The sequence below is a fragment of the Mustela erminea genome, chromosome 6, assembly GCF_009829155.1.
Source record: "Mustela erminea isolate mMusErm1 chromosome 6, mMusErm1.Pri, whole genome shotgun sequence".
NCBI lineage: Eukaryota > Metazoa > Chordata > Mammalia > Carnivora > Mustelidae > Mustela > Mustela erminea.
The window spans coordinates 105,806,279-105,823,585 of record NC_045619.1 but is presented as its reverse complement, the minus strand read 5'-3'; the positions used below and the strand labels follow the sequence as shown (position 1 = coordinate 105,823,585).

The window sequence follows — 17,307 nt, the reverse complement described above, 5'->3', positions numbered from 1 at the left end:
CTTTGAGCTTTTTAACACCAGGCATGCTTCTGCTTAGCGCCTTCGCACTTCTTTGCTCTTCGAGCCCTCTTCTATCATATCCAAGTGGCTTGTTCCCTCACTTCTTTCAGTTCTTTTTCAGATCGCTGACACATTCTTCTTGAAGAGGCCTTTTCTGACAACGCTTTATAAAACTGCAACCTTCTTATTCTTTTCCTGCTCTCTTTTTCTCTTAGCCCTGTCACGTCCCGATATACTGGTTTATTTATTATCTCCTCCTTTCTTTCCCAGTCCCACTAGACACCTTCTAGACTAGAATGTTGCAGACTTTTTTTTATCCTTTTTCATTGCTCTATTCTTGTGCTTAGAATAGTGTCCTGCAAATACTGGATGTGCAATAAATATTTGTAAATAAATAAATGATACTACATGCTGAAGGCAGGTGGCAGCAAAGACTAACCTTGATGGATGCTGGAGAGGCTGTATTATTAAGAAGTGTAGAAGTTAAAAAAAAAAAAGAAGTGTAGAAGTACGCACCCTTGATTTAATGGAATTCACATGTGCTATATGTTCTGTGGTATTGTTTCATATACATGCCAACACTTTCCTGAATGGGTTTTGCTATGGCCCTTCATGTTGAGTTCTAAATCACTTTGTACATTTTTTATTTACCATTTGATTAGAGAACTTTTCTTTGAAGCATTGATCAGGGAATTTTCACCTGTCATTGGGTCACTAACCCCTTTGGGGAATCTGACAAAAGCATACGGACCCTTTTCTTAGAAAAATGTATATACACATACCATTCCGAATCCGTTTCAGAGGGGTTTATCATCCCCTAGCCAAGTTAAAGGCTCTTGTTCCACATTTTAAGGTTTTTGAGGTAGAAGATTTAATTTTATTAATAAACATAGTATTTTACTCTGAGGAATTTATTGATTGTTTAAAGTGCTCAATACTTGGAAGATTGGAGGAACTGTAACTTGGAGAGTTGAATCTTTGAGTCATTAACTAATGAGGTAAAAACCTAATTTGGAAGTGATCGCCATTACAGTAGAACCTCTCAAACATTCGTATTCTGGGATTGCTTGGGTGAGAATTCTAGAGAGACTAGAAGCTCCTTTGCTATCAGGTGACTATGGATTTTTCTTACTTATGTCTCAATATTATTTCATATCAGGCAGAGCCCAGATAGTGGGAGAACTCGGACCAAACTGACAGTGGAAGAATTGAAGGCCTTTGTCCAACAACTTTTTAGTCTTCCATGTGTCATCAGCCAAGCTCGACAAGTAAAGGTGGAGTATTACATTCTTTTCTGGGGTAATATCCTTTGTAGTATGGGTTTCTGTTTTGGGTCAACAAAATAGTATGTCTAGACTAGCTTTTTGTTCCGTTTGTCACATAAATGGTGCTGTTTGAAGGTTTTCAGTAGGCAGTAATTAGCATTTTATTCTCCTTTTCAAGTTCTGGAACCAATGTAGTTAGTTTAGAATTTTTTCCTACATTGATTTTAGATCGGAATCCTCATTTAGCACAGATGTAATTGAGGTGCAAGAAAATAGTTAAAAGAACTTGAATGTATCAGTAAGTTACTAGTTCATGAGCTTTTAAAAATGTGAGCTCTGAAATTACTAGGGCCCTGATGGCTTCTTGAATATGTACAGTCTTAAAAAGTATATATCAAATATATTAATCAGCATAGTGAGTAATCCTCTGGTAGTTTGTGGTGGTTTATGATTTGGCCATGGGCAGGGTATCTAAAATGGTTTTTATCAAGGTTATCAGCTTAGGCGCACCTAGGTGGCTCAGTTGGTTAAGCATCTGCCTTGGGCAGAGGTCCTAATCCTAGGGTCCTGGAATCGAGCCCCGCATGGGGCTCCCTGCTCATTAGGAAGCCTGCTTCTCACTCTTCCTCTGCCTGCTACTCTCCCTGCTTGTGTGCACTCTCTCTCTGTCAAATAAATAAAATCTTAAAATAAAGGAGGGGGGTATCCACGTGCAAAATCCAGTATCAGTTGTGTTTCTGCTGTTATTCTATGTCATGGGAGCATTTAGTAGTTGACCACTCTTTCCTTCCTGAGAGAACTTTCTTCTCTGAACATCTGTGACATCATCACACGTTCTGTTTTTCTTCACTCATTCACAGTTCCTTCTCTTTGGTGTTCTTTGTCATTTTTTTTCTCCTTGGCTTGACTTCTGAGTGTTGGAGTATAATAGGAGTCTCAGCTCTTTTTTTAGATCCTGACATCTTACTTGTTCAGTGACATCAATATCACCTGTATCTTACTGATCCCCCAGATCACCAACTCTCAATGCTTTTGTTCTCTCCTACCGGCTTGTACATCCAGTTGTGTGCTCTGCTTATCCAGTTGTATCCCTCTGCCTATGACTAAAAGGCATCTTAAAAACCTTTTAGTGAATCAAATCCTTGATTCCTTTATTTCCCTTATAGCCCACATCCAGTCTCTAAACAAGTGTGAATATTCAGAATGTTTCCCAAAGTGAACCATTTGCCATCATCTCCATTGCTTAAACTGTGCTCTGAACTGCTAGATTCTGCCCCTTGGATTACTGTAATAGCCTCTTAACTCATCTCCCTTTTTCTTCTCTGGTCCCTGACAGTTTATTTTTCATTTGGTAGCCAGTGTGATCATGTAAAATGTAAATCAAATTATATCACTTCTCTGTGGTTAAAATTCTCCAGTGCTTCCCCAAAACCATTAGAATGAAATCTAAACTCCTATATGGCATTATGTAATCTGACCTCTGTTTATTTTTAAACTGCATTTTTCCCCTTTGCTTCCCATCATCCACTTTAGAGCAGGACGTTCCTCTGTGAAAGGTTGTGTGGTTATTATCCGCCCAGCCTGAACTGCTCTTCCTCCTAAGGTCCTCTAGCTCCTCATTTTAGTGTCAGTTCATCTCTTTCCTGTGACCACCGTTGCAAAGTAATATGCCTGCCTCTCTGGTCATTCTTTATTGTGTTGCCCTGTTTTATTTTCACAGCACTTAAAATTAACTGAAACATTTTATATTCAGTGTCTGGCTGTGTATATGTTCCTTGAAGACAAGGACTTCGTTTGTTTCAGTGCTGTGTGCTTAGAACAGTGGCTGCATTGTAGTCCGCAGTCATTAAATATTGTTTGAATGAATTAATCATATTTTAAAAGTAAATGTGTAAGTAATTACAGAGAAGCATAATTATGTTCTTAACTAGTATATCTGGTGCTATAGTGGTGAGATTATTGGATTAGAATTATTAGTCTAGAATTTGATAGTTTGCCTGAACTTATATCTATTCCATACTCATTTTGTATCTTTTAAATTTGTTTTTTATTTTTATTTTTTTGACTTTATCAGAATCTCCTGGATGATGTGGAAGAGTTTCATGAACGTGCTCAAGAGGCCATGATGGATGAAACCCCGGATTCTTCCAAACTTCAGATGTTGATAGACATGGGCTCTAGTCTCTATGTGGAGCTACCTGAATTAGCCCGACTAAAGCAAGAACTACAGCAGGCTCGATGGTTGGATGAAGTAAGACTGACCCTGTCAGATCCACAACAGGTCACTTTGGATGTCATGAAGAAACTGATAGACTCTGGGGTGGGGTTGGCCCCCCACCATGCCGTGGAGAAGGCAATGGCTGAACTACAGGAGCTCCTTACAGTCTCTGAGCGATGGGAAGAAAAGGCTAAGGTCTGCCTACAGGCAAGGTGAACACATATATTGGTGACTGTTGCCTCTTTAATAACTAATGGTAGAACTGAAGGATGAATTTAAGTATCTGTTTCATTAAATATTTAGTTAGATGTTTTATGCCTTCCCTGACCAGTCACTAAATTATCAAATAAGTCTGCATATAAACAGTTTCAAATATTGTGTGCATGTTCCTGCAGAGTACTTTGCTAAGTAGTTTAAGTGAAACAAAGTAGTATTTTGTTTAGAACCTTCTCATTACCTATACTATAGTTCAGAGCTAAGAAATGTAATGCTCACTGCAATATGTTATTGTTAACTGAGAGGTACAGAAAAATGCTATAGGAATTCAGAGGAGGAGAGGTCATTTTTAGCTCTGGTGGTCAGGAGAGAAGCTTGAGAGAAAATAAAGAACTTAGGTAAAGCTTTGAAGCATGAGTGGGATTGAATGGAAGGAGAGTAAGAAAGATCCAACTAATAAGTTTAAAGAATACTTAGGGTGTGTTAGGTGACAGAAGTTAAATGGGCTTTGTTTGAGTAAGGATTTATGTAGGAAAGTAGTGGGAAAGGGGAAGCAAGAAAGACAGGAGACCATTACACAGTTGCATTAGCATTGGTACCCTCATTGGATTTGCAAGATTTCAGTAAACTATTCACCGTACTTGATTGTATATCAGCTAATTAGACTGTAATGTTCTTTATGAAAGTATTTATTCAGCTAAAATTAAGACCTATAATTTCTTTTGTGAGGATGAGAAACCTGGCATACTTAAAGCCCATAGTTACTAAATAACACAACTTTTTCTGTCAACTGCAACAAAAATAAGTGGCTGGCAAAGTACTTAAGTACACGAAGACTTCGGAATGAAGTGGAAAAGGCTTTAAATTTGAGCTGTGTTGGGACACCTGGGTAGCTCAGTCGGTAAACCATCTGCCTTTGGCTCAGGTTGTGATCCCAGGGTCCTGGATTGAGTTCTACATTGGGCTCCCTGCTCAACGGGAAGTCTCCTTCTCCCTTTGCCTGCTGCCCCCGCTCGAGCTTGCTCTCTGTCTCTCTCTTGCTCTCTCTGGCAAATAAAATCTTTAAAAAAAAAAAAAAAAAAAGTCCGTTGTAAGACCTCCAGAGAGATGATAAATAAATAGATTTGAGCTGTGTTATATAACAAACACAGTTCTGTTTAACCGAGAAAAGGCTGGATATATTTTTGCTGGATATTTTGCTGTCTAGTTGTCATGGGGAATACATACTAAAATGTATCTATAGCTTTTCCTGTTTGAAACCTTCAAATTATTCATGGCAGTTCCAGGAGCATAGTAAATGGGAAAAGCTAAATAACTGGAATGCAAAACCTGTTTTGATACACCTGATGCAACTTAGAGTAGTCTACAGAATGAGATTTTGTTGGTAGTGTTTGAAGACTTTTTTCCTCTCATTTTCCATATTTACCAGTCACTAAGTTTTAAGGAGCTCACCTGTAAAATGTCTCTCGAATCTGTCTTCCTCAACTCCATTGTCACTGACCTAAGTGTGGGGTTCTTGTATTTTCCCTTAATCTTTGCAATACAGTATTTATGGAGTACCTACTACATGCCAAGTACTATTTCTTTTTTCTTTTTTTTAAAGATTTTTATTTATTTATTTGACAGACAGAGATCACAAGTAGGCAGAGAGGCAGGCAGAGAGAGAGGAGGAAGCAGGCTCCCTGCAGAGTAGAGAGCCCGATGCGGGGCTCTATCCCAGGACCCTGGGATCATGACCCGAGCTGAAGGCAGAGGCTTTAACCCACTGAGCCACCCAGGCGTCCCCCTCCCCGCCCAAGTACTATTTTTAAGTTCAGTAGAGATAGTAGGGGAAAAGACCCACAAAGTCCCTGCTGTACAATAGAGCCAACATTCTAGTGGGGAGAGACAGGTGAAAAGTGAGTGAATGAATGTTTGAATGAACTTAAGATAATTAGTGTCATGAAGAAAATAAAATTAGTAAGAAAATAGAGGAAGAGGGCTTGGTGGGGATAGTGGGAAGTGGAATCTTCTTTGTTTTCTAACTTCTGTTGAAGTTAGATTTCTGAAACACATCTACGTCACTTCTGGGGATCCTTCCATCACCTGCCAAGTCAGTTTAGGTCCCCCTGCTATTATATTTTGATAGATGTATTCTTGGCTTTTTGGATTGGTTAACTTCTGACCACTGTTTTCTCAATATCCTGCTCCTCTGCTTTTGGCCTTCTCTCCCTGCCTCTTGAATAATGTCATTCCTCAAGATTCTGGCCTAGACCACTTCTTTTTTCACTCTGTACATCTCCCTGGAAATTTCTTCTTATTTTCTGGCTCAGTTAGCCATCTGTATGCTGATTAACTCCAAATTCTTATCTATAGCATTGATATTTTTCGTAGATACTGTCTGCCTATTTGGTAATTCCATTGGATGTCTTGTTGGTACCTCAGATTCCCCATATCCAAAATTGGATTCATTAACTCTTTCCCATCATCTTGTCCTTTGTTCCTTTTTCCTTTGAATTAAACCATTGTTTTTTCTCCTTTAAACAAGCTTTGGAAATTACCTTTGACCTTTCCATTTCCATACCCTCAACCTTAGTTAACTACCAAGTCACATTGATTATATTTCCTTGATGTTTTTCACTTTCATTCTTCTTTGGGGTACTGTCATAGCTGGCCTAAATCATAGCCACAGGCTCTGGGACCTCACCCTGCTCTCATCATTCTCTACACTGCAACTAGTATTTTCTTAAAAGACAGGTGTAGTTTTTTTCACTCCTTTCCTTAGAGCCCTTCACTGTGTCCTCTTCCCCTGGGGATGACATTTAGAGTCCTTCATCTAATTCATAAGGCCATCTTGTAATCTAGCCCTTTGCTTAAGCCTCATCCCTTGCTAGTCTTCCTTTGCATTCTGTCTTTCAAGTGTCATGATCACCCTGTTTTCCTCAGACATGCCATGTTCTTTCTTGTCTCTGGGCCTTTGCATGTGCTCATTTTCTCCTCTGGAACACTCTTCCCTTCTCCCCATCCCCTGTGGTATACACCTACCCAGCCTCTGGTCCCAGCTTTCCTGACTCACTCCTATTCAGAAAGGCTAAGAAAGCTTAGGCGTCACTTTTGGGAATCCTTCCATCACCTGCCAAGTCAGTTTAGGTCCCCCTGCTATTATATTTTGATAGCATCTTAACAGTGCTATGAATAATCCCCCTCTAACACCAAAAGATTAAAATGTTTAATGAGGCAAGGGCTCTGTCACTCTGTCACTCCTTTGTATTAATAATCTCCAGGACCTAGCACTGTACCTAGCACGTGGTAGGATTCATGGATAAGGAAACTGTTCCCATCCTCGGTAGCTTCCTATTGCTTCCATGGTGAAATTCATGGCTCTCAAAATCTCTTACATCTTTCTTTCCTGTCAGAATTCCCCTACTTCTTGCTCTTACTCCTGCTCCTACCTCACTCCCGTCCTCACACTGGACTACTAACTTTTTTTTTTTTTTTAAGATTTTAGTTTTTAAATTAAAAAAATATATAATCTCTACCCGCCGCCCCACCAAGTGGTACTTGAACTCATGACCCTGAGATCAAGAGCTACATGCTGTACCCACTAAGCCAGCCAGGTGCTCCTTGCCCTCTAACTAATTTTTAAACATTTCTTCATGTCTTTGTTCATTATATTCCTGGGTTTTTTTTTCCCTTTAACCTTTCACTTGAGAAAATCGCACTTCTTTTTTAAGCTTTGGCTCAAAGCCTTTCTCAGCTCCTCTAAGCAGAATTAATCACAACTTCCCATAGTGGTGAGCCTAAAATGATTTGCTCTTTGTCCCCAGTACAAGTTTAATTCTTACCTTGTATTCTGATTCATTGAGGATAAGGTCTATTTTATTCATCTTTTAACTAGGTGATATTGAATGTGGTTGAATTAATTCCTGGACTTAGAGACTATTCCTGGACTCCTAGACTATTGCTTTCCACACTGCTGTCTGACACGCATCTCTGACAATTTCAGATATTGTGGAGAACTAACATAGGTGCAATTTAGTGTAGTGAAAAGAGCAAGGTATCTGAGACTCATTCTGAATCAGTGTTTGAGCTGTGCCATTCACCGTATTAAATGGTTTTAGGAAAAAAAATAATTTTTGAGTTAAGGTTTTCTTATTTGTAAATTGGAAATTAAAGTAATAGCTGCTTTGCCTCCCTTATAGGATTGTGGTAAGAACTAAATGAAATCATATATATGAAATTTCTCTGCATGTTCTAATTTAAATGTTGGTAGCGTTTTGACTTTTCCTTATGCATCTGCCCTGTCTTTGTGGTTTTTTTAAGACCACGGCACAGTGTGGCAAGTTTAGAAAGCATAGTTAATGAAGCCAAAAACATTCCAGCCTTTCTACCCAATGTATTGTCCCTGAAAGAAGCATTACAAAAAGCTCGAGAATGGACAGCAAAAGTGGAAGCTATTCAGGTAAGGAGCCTCTTGAATTATCCTACAATTTTGGTAATGCTATCTCACAGATGAATCCTTTAAGCCTTTAATTCTTTAAAATAGAATAACCATAATAAAATAATGGTACTTAAAATTCAGTTGTTCTTCCATCTGATTCTGTCATTCAGAATAAATATTACCTATTTAAATGTTACTTCTCTGGACTCCCTGCTATGAAAGATGGCGGAATTAGCTATTTATTTAACTCCTAGCAATAGGGAGTTTATTCCCTGCTGTATTCTTTGAATCTTTGCCATGTGTGCAAATAAATTTTAAAATAGGCAGAAAAAAGAAAATGAAATTAAAATTTACCGAACACCATAACACTTATAATAGATATTATTCTAGTTGTTTGGGAGTAGAAATGTGAGGGAAGGATGTAAAGATAGTACGCTGGCACTCAGAAAGACATGTATTATATATTTTAATTTAAAACAATATATAACATACCTCCTGAATTATAAAAACCTTGCAGCATTTCATTATTGAATATGTATATACTTTTTTTTTTGTATGTACTCTTTATTGTAGAACTATATCCAAAGAAAAGGAAACCAACTCTTTGCTGTCCCAAGAAAGAACATACTCTAGGTGTCAAGTTCTAATGACTTTTGTTTTAGTTTATTTTCAGTTAACTCTTTCTGGGAACTTCTTAGCTGTGCTCTTTCTATACTATTGTTAAAATTATCTGTATTTTCCAAACTAAGGATTGCTGGAGGGGAGATGGGTGGATAGGGAGATAGGCTAAATGGATGATGGACATTAAGGAGGGCATGGGTTGTGGTGGGCACTGGGTGTTCTCTGTAAGTGATGAATCACTAAATTCTACTCCTGAAACCAGTACTATATTATATGTTAACTAACTTGAATTTAAGAAATATTGGAAGAAAAAAAAATTATCTCTGTTTTCATCAGGACAGCTCCTCTGTTTCATCTTTTTTTTTTTTTTTAAAGATTTTTTCATTTATTTGACAGAGATCACAAGTAGGCAGAGAGGCAGGTGGGGGGAAGCAGGCTCCCTGCTTAGCAGAGAGCCCGATGCAGGGCTCGATCCCAGGACCCCAAGATCATGACCTGAGCCTAAGGCAGAGGCTTGACCCACTGAGCCACTTAGGCACCCCATTCTCTGTTTCATCTTTAACCCATTTCAGGAGGTTGGTTGTCCTCAAATATTTGATTACCCTTAGTTGGCTGTTAATTTATGACTATAGGACCAAGTCTACAAGATGGCTGTCTTGTGTTTCCTCTGTAATTTTGAAGGACTTGTCCTCCGCCAAGCCCTCCTTTCATTGGGAAGACTTGACTCATAGGATCTAAGTAAGTGGACAACTTCTGTTGACAGGCATACTCTAAGATACAGAGCTTGGGAACAGGCTAAGTCAAGCCTTAGCCAGAAGGTCTTTCGTAGTCAAATGGCTATAGTTGGGTACAAGAAGGGATAGCAGTAAACATGGTATTTCTCAGTTGTACCTATTTGAGCTTTCTTTTCTCTTTCATATACCTGTCTGTTTTTTAATCCTAGTACCACAGTGATTTAATTATGCCATTGTAATATCACTCAGGGCTAGAACCTTCCCATTATTATTACTGAAGATTCACTTAAGTTGGGGTGCCTGGTTGGCTCAGTTGGTGGAGCATGTGACTCTTGATCTTGGGATTGTGAGTTCAAGCCCCACACTGGATGTGGAGCCTACTTTAAAAAAAAAAAAAAAATCACTTAAGTTTTTTGTCTGTTTTTCCAAATATTCCAGTATAACTTTCAAAATGAATTTATAGGCAAATGAATCAGTTAACATAGGAAATAACCTTTTATTGCAATGTCTGTTTATAGCATGTAACTATGCCTTTCCCTCATTCAGAGCTTCTTAATAACAATGAATGTTAAGGGCATGTATACAGTTTCTTAGGCTATGTGTTCTGTCTGCCTGGAGATTAATCCAGTCTAAGGTATTACTCTGAATTACTGCCTGTTGGCTGCCAACCCACTGCAGGTGTTCTTGCCAAATCCCTGAAATGGATTACTTGTTAACCCTCTCACCTCTTTATAATGATTTCTTTAGTGAACTTAAAGCAGTAATAGTTCGAAAAACAGTAATTTCATTATATGGAAATATTAAACCATTGTGACTTAGGCAAATATCTGTTCTCATCTGTATTTATATAACATAAAATGGAAGTGGCTATCAGCACCAAAATACTGCTCTGTAGTCATTGGAAAAGTTTGAAAGCCTTTGAAATAGGCAAAAGAAATTATGGGTGTTCTTTTAGTGGAGTACTGGAAGTTTTCTGGAGAACTCTCCAGGATCATCTTACTCTATCTATGAGTGCATGCTGTGGATTTTTTTTGACCAGGCTATTTTACAACTTTGTAGTTACTAAAAAATTAGAGTAATACAAATGAATTGTGTCCATAGAAAGACAGTTAAATTTATAATGAAACAATTGATTTCTCCATGGTAGAGAAGATGAATTGTCCTATGTGATATTAAGTATGTTTCCATCTGTTAGCAAATTTCCTGATTGTATTTATAAATGTCTTTTTTTTTTTTAGATTTATTTATTTATTTTAGAGATAGAGTGTGTGTGAATGGGGGAGGGTCACAGAAGGAGAGAGGAAGCAGACTTCCTGCAGAGCAGGGAGCTGGACGTGGAGCCTGATCTCCTAACCAGGAGATCATGACCTGAGCTGAAACCAAGTGTCAGATGCTCAACCAGTGGAGCCACCCAGATGCCCCGGTGTCTGTTCTTTAGATTATCTTTTGAACTGATTTTTACATCTTGACTGGCTCCCTCGTTGATTAATAAAAATCTTTGACAGAATGAATTTTCAGACTTTTAAAAAAGGACATTGGAAGCTCTATTAGTTCAAGAAATAGAACTAGGTTTAAAGAACAACATTTAATAAAAAAACTCAATGCTAAATTCTTCGTAAGATCTTCTGACCAATATCACTAGACTCCATAAGAAAGTGCAAGTCATGTGAGAATGCACTTTTGTGTTTCAGAGTGGCAGCAACTATGCTTACTTAGAGCAGCTGGAGAGCTTATCTGCTAAAGGGAGACCTATCCCTGTGCGTCTGGACGCGTTACCCCAGGTAGAATCACAAGTGGCAGCTGCACGGGCATGGAGAGAACGGACTGGGAGGACCTTCCTTAAGAAGAATTCTAGCCATACCCTGTTGCAGGTAAAGAACAGTTAGTAATTTAATACCCTTAGGTAGGAGTTTCATTGGTGAAGGTTATTTTCAATTTATCTGGTCATGGTTTTATAAGTGATTCTTATTAAGTGATACCAAATGTTGACTGGAAATCTGTTGCCTTACGCAGATTTATCCACAGTTCATCTTGTACTGCATCCAGAAAAAGGAATCAGCCTGGATCTTATCTCTGTTACTAATGGATTCTGTCCTTGAAATATCTTACATGTGTTACCCTTTTCATCTTGAGCAGTTGAAACGCCCTAGTAGTTAAAGAGCATAGGCTTTGGAGTAAGGTACTTCATGTTGAGGACTGGCTCTCTAATTGCTAACCCTGTGTCCTTAGGCAAGTTGTTTCCTCTCTGAGCCTTCGTTCCCCAGTTTGTAAAATACAGGTGATACACCTACAAAAGAAGGTGGTTGTGAGGATTGCATTAGGTGTGTGTAGAAGGTACATAAGAAGGTGCCTAGGACAAAATGAGTGGTCAGTAAATGGTTCCTTTTTATTATTTTCAGTTTTAAGATTTTTTTTAAAGATTTTATTTATTTATTTGACAGCGAGAGATCACAAGTAGGCAGAGAGGCAGGCAGAGAGAGGAGGAAGCAGGCTCCCCGCTGAGCAGAGAGCCCGATGCAGGACTCGATCCCAGGACCCTGAGATCATGACCTGAGCTGAAGGCAGAGGCTTAACCCACTGAGCCACCCAGGCGCCGCCCCAGTTTTAAGATTTTTTTAAAAGCCAGGACTCAGTGTTTGTTTTTATTTTTATAGGTGCTGAGTCCCCGGACTGACATTGGTATATATGGGAGTGGTAAAAACAGGAGGAAAAAAGTAAAAGAACTAATAGAAAAAGAAAAAGAAAAGGATCTGGACCTTGAGCCTCTGAGTGATCTAGAGGAAGGATTGGAGGAAACCAGAGATACAGCTATGGTGGTAAGAAATTATGTAATGCATTCTGAGTCTGCATCGTGAATATAGAATTCTATAAAGCTATTAGATTCGCTGGTTTTATGTTCTTAACTATTTTTACTTTTATCTTTGGCTTTATAGTAAAATATTTCATTTTTATAGATTTATAATCCAAGTTTATTAGTCTGCTCATTCCCTGTGAAACTGTCTTTTCCATATCTCTGTTCTTTTTTACTGTTTTAATAGTCGTCTAATATTCCATCAGGTTGTCCATAATTTATTGAACACTTTTCTGATACATCAAATACTTTATTACTGTTTGCTATTATGGATAATATAAAGTGAAAATTCTTTATAAAGTCTTTTCCTTTTTTCAAATTATTTTCATATACTTGGCTCTTAGGAATGTGATTACCGGGTTAGAATTTAATAGCATTTAATGACATTTAATACTGTGCTTTTAAAAGGAATTATATCCATTTAATGACACTAGCTGCTATTTAAAATATCTCCCTTCTCTTAGTCTCATTCACAGTGTAGCGGATGCTCAAGAAAATACTTGTAACTAAGTAGAATGATGGGTGTTTTTGGAGAGGAGGAGGAATGTGTGAAGATGACTAGGAGCCTGAGGATATAAAGAGAAATAAAAAATGAGTTTGGGCCTATTTAACAGTAGGGAATTACATACATTAAGTTACTTGATATGATCTTTCTGCCTACATATGATCCTGGGTTTTGGGTTTTTTTTTTAAGATGTATTTATTTGAGTGAGAGAGCGCATGAGCAGGGGGAGGGACAGAGGGAGAGAGTGCAGGGAAGCAGACTCTCCCGCATAGCAGGGAACCTGATGTGATGTTCGATTCCTGGACCCCAAGACCACAAGGGGATGAGAAGTAATATTTATTGGGTGTTAACCTTGTGCGAGGCGCCAAGTTACCTTATTTAATCCTCAAAACAACAAAATGGGGTTGGTTGGTATCCTCATGTTTCAGAAAACTGAAATTTGGAAAACTTGTGCCCCACACCAACCATCTGTAAGTACAAGAGCCAGACTTTGTGCTCAGGTTGCTTAACTCTAACGCAGATTATCTTTGTACTATACCCTACAGAAGAGTTCTAGGTACTCTGCTGATAGAGTTGCCAAATATGGCAGCACTTTGCCCATTTCACAGATGAGGAATGTTTGCACCCAAATTGCAGGAAATGATTGATAAATGCCTGTTTGTTAAAGACAGTGCTTGTCATAATGAGGGCACAGTGTGGAGATTATCTCTCAGCTCTGATTTGGCATTTTTTGCACTATTTTTCAATGACTCTTAAATGTTTGTTGTGTACAGGTGGCAGTTTTCAAAGAACGGGAGCAAAAAGAGATTGAAGCCATGCATTCCCTCAGAGCAGCCAACCTAGCCAAGATGACAATGGTGGACCGTATAGAAGAAGTAAAATTTTGCATTTGCCGCAAGACAGCCAGTGGGTTTATGCTACAGTGTGAGCTCTGCAAAGACTGGTTCCATAACAGCTGTGTTCCCCTTCCTAAATCAGGTTCCCAGAAAAAAGGGTCTAGCTGGCAGGCTAAAGAAGTAAAATTCCTTTGCCCTCTTTGTATGCGGTCTCGAAGGCCGAGGTTAGAGACTATTCTTTCACTCCTGGTATCTCTTCAGAAGCTGCCTGTACGTTTGCCTGAAGGAGAGGCCCTGCAGTGTTTGACAGAACGAGCTATGAGTTGGCAAGATAGAGCACGGCAGGCCCTAGCCACAGATGAACTGTCCTCTGCCCTAGCCAAACTGTCTGTGTTGAGCCAGCGCATGGTGGAGCAGGCAGCTCGAGAAAAGACTGAAAAGATCATCAGTGCAGAACTCCAAAAAGCAGCTGCTAATCCAGACTTACAGGCAAGTTTAGGGTTTTCTTTCTTTTTATTTCATGAGATTATGTATATAAATTGTAAATCAAATATATTTTACCAGCTGACTAGGAAAACAGTAAGTTGCCAGCAGCTATGTTATCCATAACATCTTTCTTGTATATGCCTATAGAATTTTCTTTGGTTATATACCTGGTCATTTTAGTGAACCATTAACCTGGAAATATCATTGAGACAGACCTTGGCATCATAACCAAATAATTTGATCTGTACTAACTGTTGAATTCTGTTGGTCTTACATTTAGGTGTTCTTAAGTGCACATTAATTACCCCTGTTTATTTAGTTTTTCCCTCTGTTCATGTTGGAATTGTTTGTTGTTTAGGGACACTTACCTAGTTTCCAGCAGTCTGCTTTTAACCGGGTGGTGAGCAGTGTATCTTCTTCCCCTCGACAAACAATGGACTATGATGATGAAGAAACAGATTCTGATGAAGATATCCGGGAGACATATGGCTATGACATGAAGGTAATTAATGGACAGGCATACCTGATCACTGCACTTGTTAAAACTACTGAACACTAATGTTTGAAGCCTGAAAGTAGAAGAGAAAGCTAGTCTATTTATCCTGCGTTTGTGGTGATAGCATTTTTTTCTAAGCCCCCCAGAATACAGACTGATAAAACAATTTTTTTAAAGGATGGAGTTTTTTAAAAAATCGGTGTTTATTTTCTTTACCTTGTAACTCCTTGTGGCCTAAAGGGACTAGAAAAATCATGCATTTAACATGGACGGGACTGGAAGAGATTACGCTGAGTGAAGTAGGTCAAGCAGAGAGAGTCAATTATCATATGGTTTCACTTACTTGTGGAGCATAACAAATAGCATGGAGGACAAGGGGAGATGGAGAGGAGAAGGGAGTTGAGGGAAATTGGAAGGGGAGGTGAACCATGAGAGACTATGGACTCTGAAAAACAGTCTGAGGGTTTTGAAGGGGCGGGGGGTGGGAGGTTGGGGGAACCAGGTGGTGGGTGTTGGAGAGGGCACGGATTGCATGGAGCACTGGGTGTGGTGCAAAAATAATGAATACTGTTATGCTGGAAAAAAAATTAAAAATAAAAATCATGCATTTAGATTACTGAAAGCTTTCATGGCTCATTTCAGTATTTTGTTTCCTTTGGGTAGCTTAAGTCTGTATAGTTATGTTTTAAGAATCCCATTCTAGCGGTGCTTTCTCATCTGGTTGGTGCAAGATAGAATGTCCTATTCAGAGATGAGTTATACTTGGGCCCATGGTTCAAATTTGCAGTTACAGCTGCAGCTAGAACAAATTATTTACCCTCACTGTGATTCTTTTGATAATGACACTACACTGGTTTTGGCAAGTTTGTTTTGTGTTAGATCCTACTGGCCTTTTATTATTTTGTGTCAGGCCCAGGTGCTTTGTCTTTTACCTAGTAGTAATAACATCATTATCTAGGCAGAAACTCTGTCAGGTTACAGTTAATCCATTGATCTGTTTTATATTCGTCTTTGTTGAACTGTTTAGAATTTGTGTCTCTAACTATTAATACCATCTGTCATAGATGCTTGTAAACTATCTGCTGTAAAATACTTTTCTCAAGATAAAAATGGATCTTGGGAATGTTTTAACGAGGGAATTTTTAGTTTTATGAATTAAAGACTTGAGCAAAGTTAAAACTTGTATTAGCCTGTTATGGTAAAGTTCTAAAGAAGCAGCTGGGCAGGAATGCAGCCCATGCCACATATAAGTTCGCTAATGCTAGAATTGCCCATTTACTATGCTTAGAGGCCTTATCTGGGTTGTTCTCTTTCTAGCACAGTAAGTATCAATCAGTGCTCTAGAATTGCTAAACGGGATGGACTTTAGAAGCATTTTAGAAACCTATGGAAACAAAACATCACAAATATTACATGATTTTAGGGCTAGGGATCAAAACTATGGTTTGATATGGTTGTACAGAGTAATCTTTTTAATGAAAATTATATAGTGGTGTTAGCTTATGAGCTCTCCTTTGGTAGGAGGGGACTTTATAATATGAATTAGGAATTTATAGTGTTAGCAATATATTTGATAGCTTAGAAAAATAGAAGAATGGTAGGTGCAAGACTTAGGGTAATTAATTCTTGACAAATCAGGAAACAACAAATTTTGGTGAGGATGTGGAGAAAGTGGGACCTTCTTACACTGTTGGTGGGAATTCAAGCTGGTGTAGCCACTCTGGAAAACAGTTTGGACCTTCCTCAAGAAGTTAAAAATAGAGCTGCCCTGTGACCCAGCAATAGCACTAGTAGATATTTACCCCAAAGGTACAAATGTAGTGACCCGAAGGGGCACCTGCACCCCAGTGTTGATAGCGGCAGTGTCCATGATAGCCGGATTGTGGAAAGAGCTGACATGTCCATTGACAGACGAATGGATAAAGAAGATGTGATATATATATGTATAAATGTATATGTATGTATGATATATAATACATATATTATCATATATAGGATATATAATAATATATGTTATATAACATATCCATCAATAATATATATATCCATCAATAAATTATATATATATATATATATATATCTCTCTCTCTCGAGATGTCCATTGACAGAAGAATGGATAAAGAAGATGTGAGATAAATATATATATCATTGTATATATCATACATATGATATATATATAAAATATTACATATATATGTAATATATACAATAAAATATATATCATATACATCATTTTAATATATTTTATATATAAAATATATAAATATATAAATAATATATATTCCATATAATGGGATATAGTGATATCCCATTATATGATATATATCAGAAAGAGTGAATACTTAGCATTTATATCTGTGTGGATGGAACTGGAGGGTATTATGCTGAGCGAAATAAGTTAATCAGAGAAAGACAATTATATAGTTTCACTCATATAAGTGGAATATAAGAAACAGCATAGAGGATCATAAGGGAAGGGAGGGAAAACTGAATGAGAAGTCACCAGAGAGGGAGAAAAACCATGAGAGACTCTTAATTATAGGAAACAAACTGAGGGTTGCTGGAGGGGTTAGGTTAATTGAGTGATGGGCATTAAGGAGGGCATGTGATATGATGAGCACTTGATGTTACAGGCAACTGATGAATTACTAAATTCTGC

General features: G+C 38.2%; 1 protein-coding gene across 1 annotated transcript in view; it reads left to right on the top strand.

Moving 5' to 3' along the window:
- KDM5A (lysine demethylase 5A) overlaps nucleotides 1–17,307 on the top strand; it is a 94,624-nt gene that overhangs the window by 60,280 nt on the left and 17,037 nt on the right. Inside the window, exons 18-24 of the mRNA XM_032349171.1 lie at nucleotides 1,160–1,274; nucleotides 3,340–3,695; nucleotides 8,002–8,140; nucleotides 11,166–11,345; nucleotides 12,129–12,290; nucleotides 13,604–14,155; nucleotides 14,511–14,654. Of these exons, the coding sequence (XP_032205062.1) occupies nucleotides 1,160–1,274; nucleotides 3,340–3,695; nucleotides 8,002–8,140; nucleotides 11,166–11,345; nucleotides 12,129–12,290; nucleotides 13,604–14,155; nucleotides 14,511–14,654 (1,648 nt within the window). The remainder of the gene's footprint in view (nucleotides 1–1,159; nucleotides 1,275–3,339; nucleotides 3,696–8,001; nucleotides 8,141–11,165; nucleotides 11,346–12,128; nucleotides 12,291–13,603; nucleotides 14,156–14,510; nucleotides 14,655–17,307) is intronic.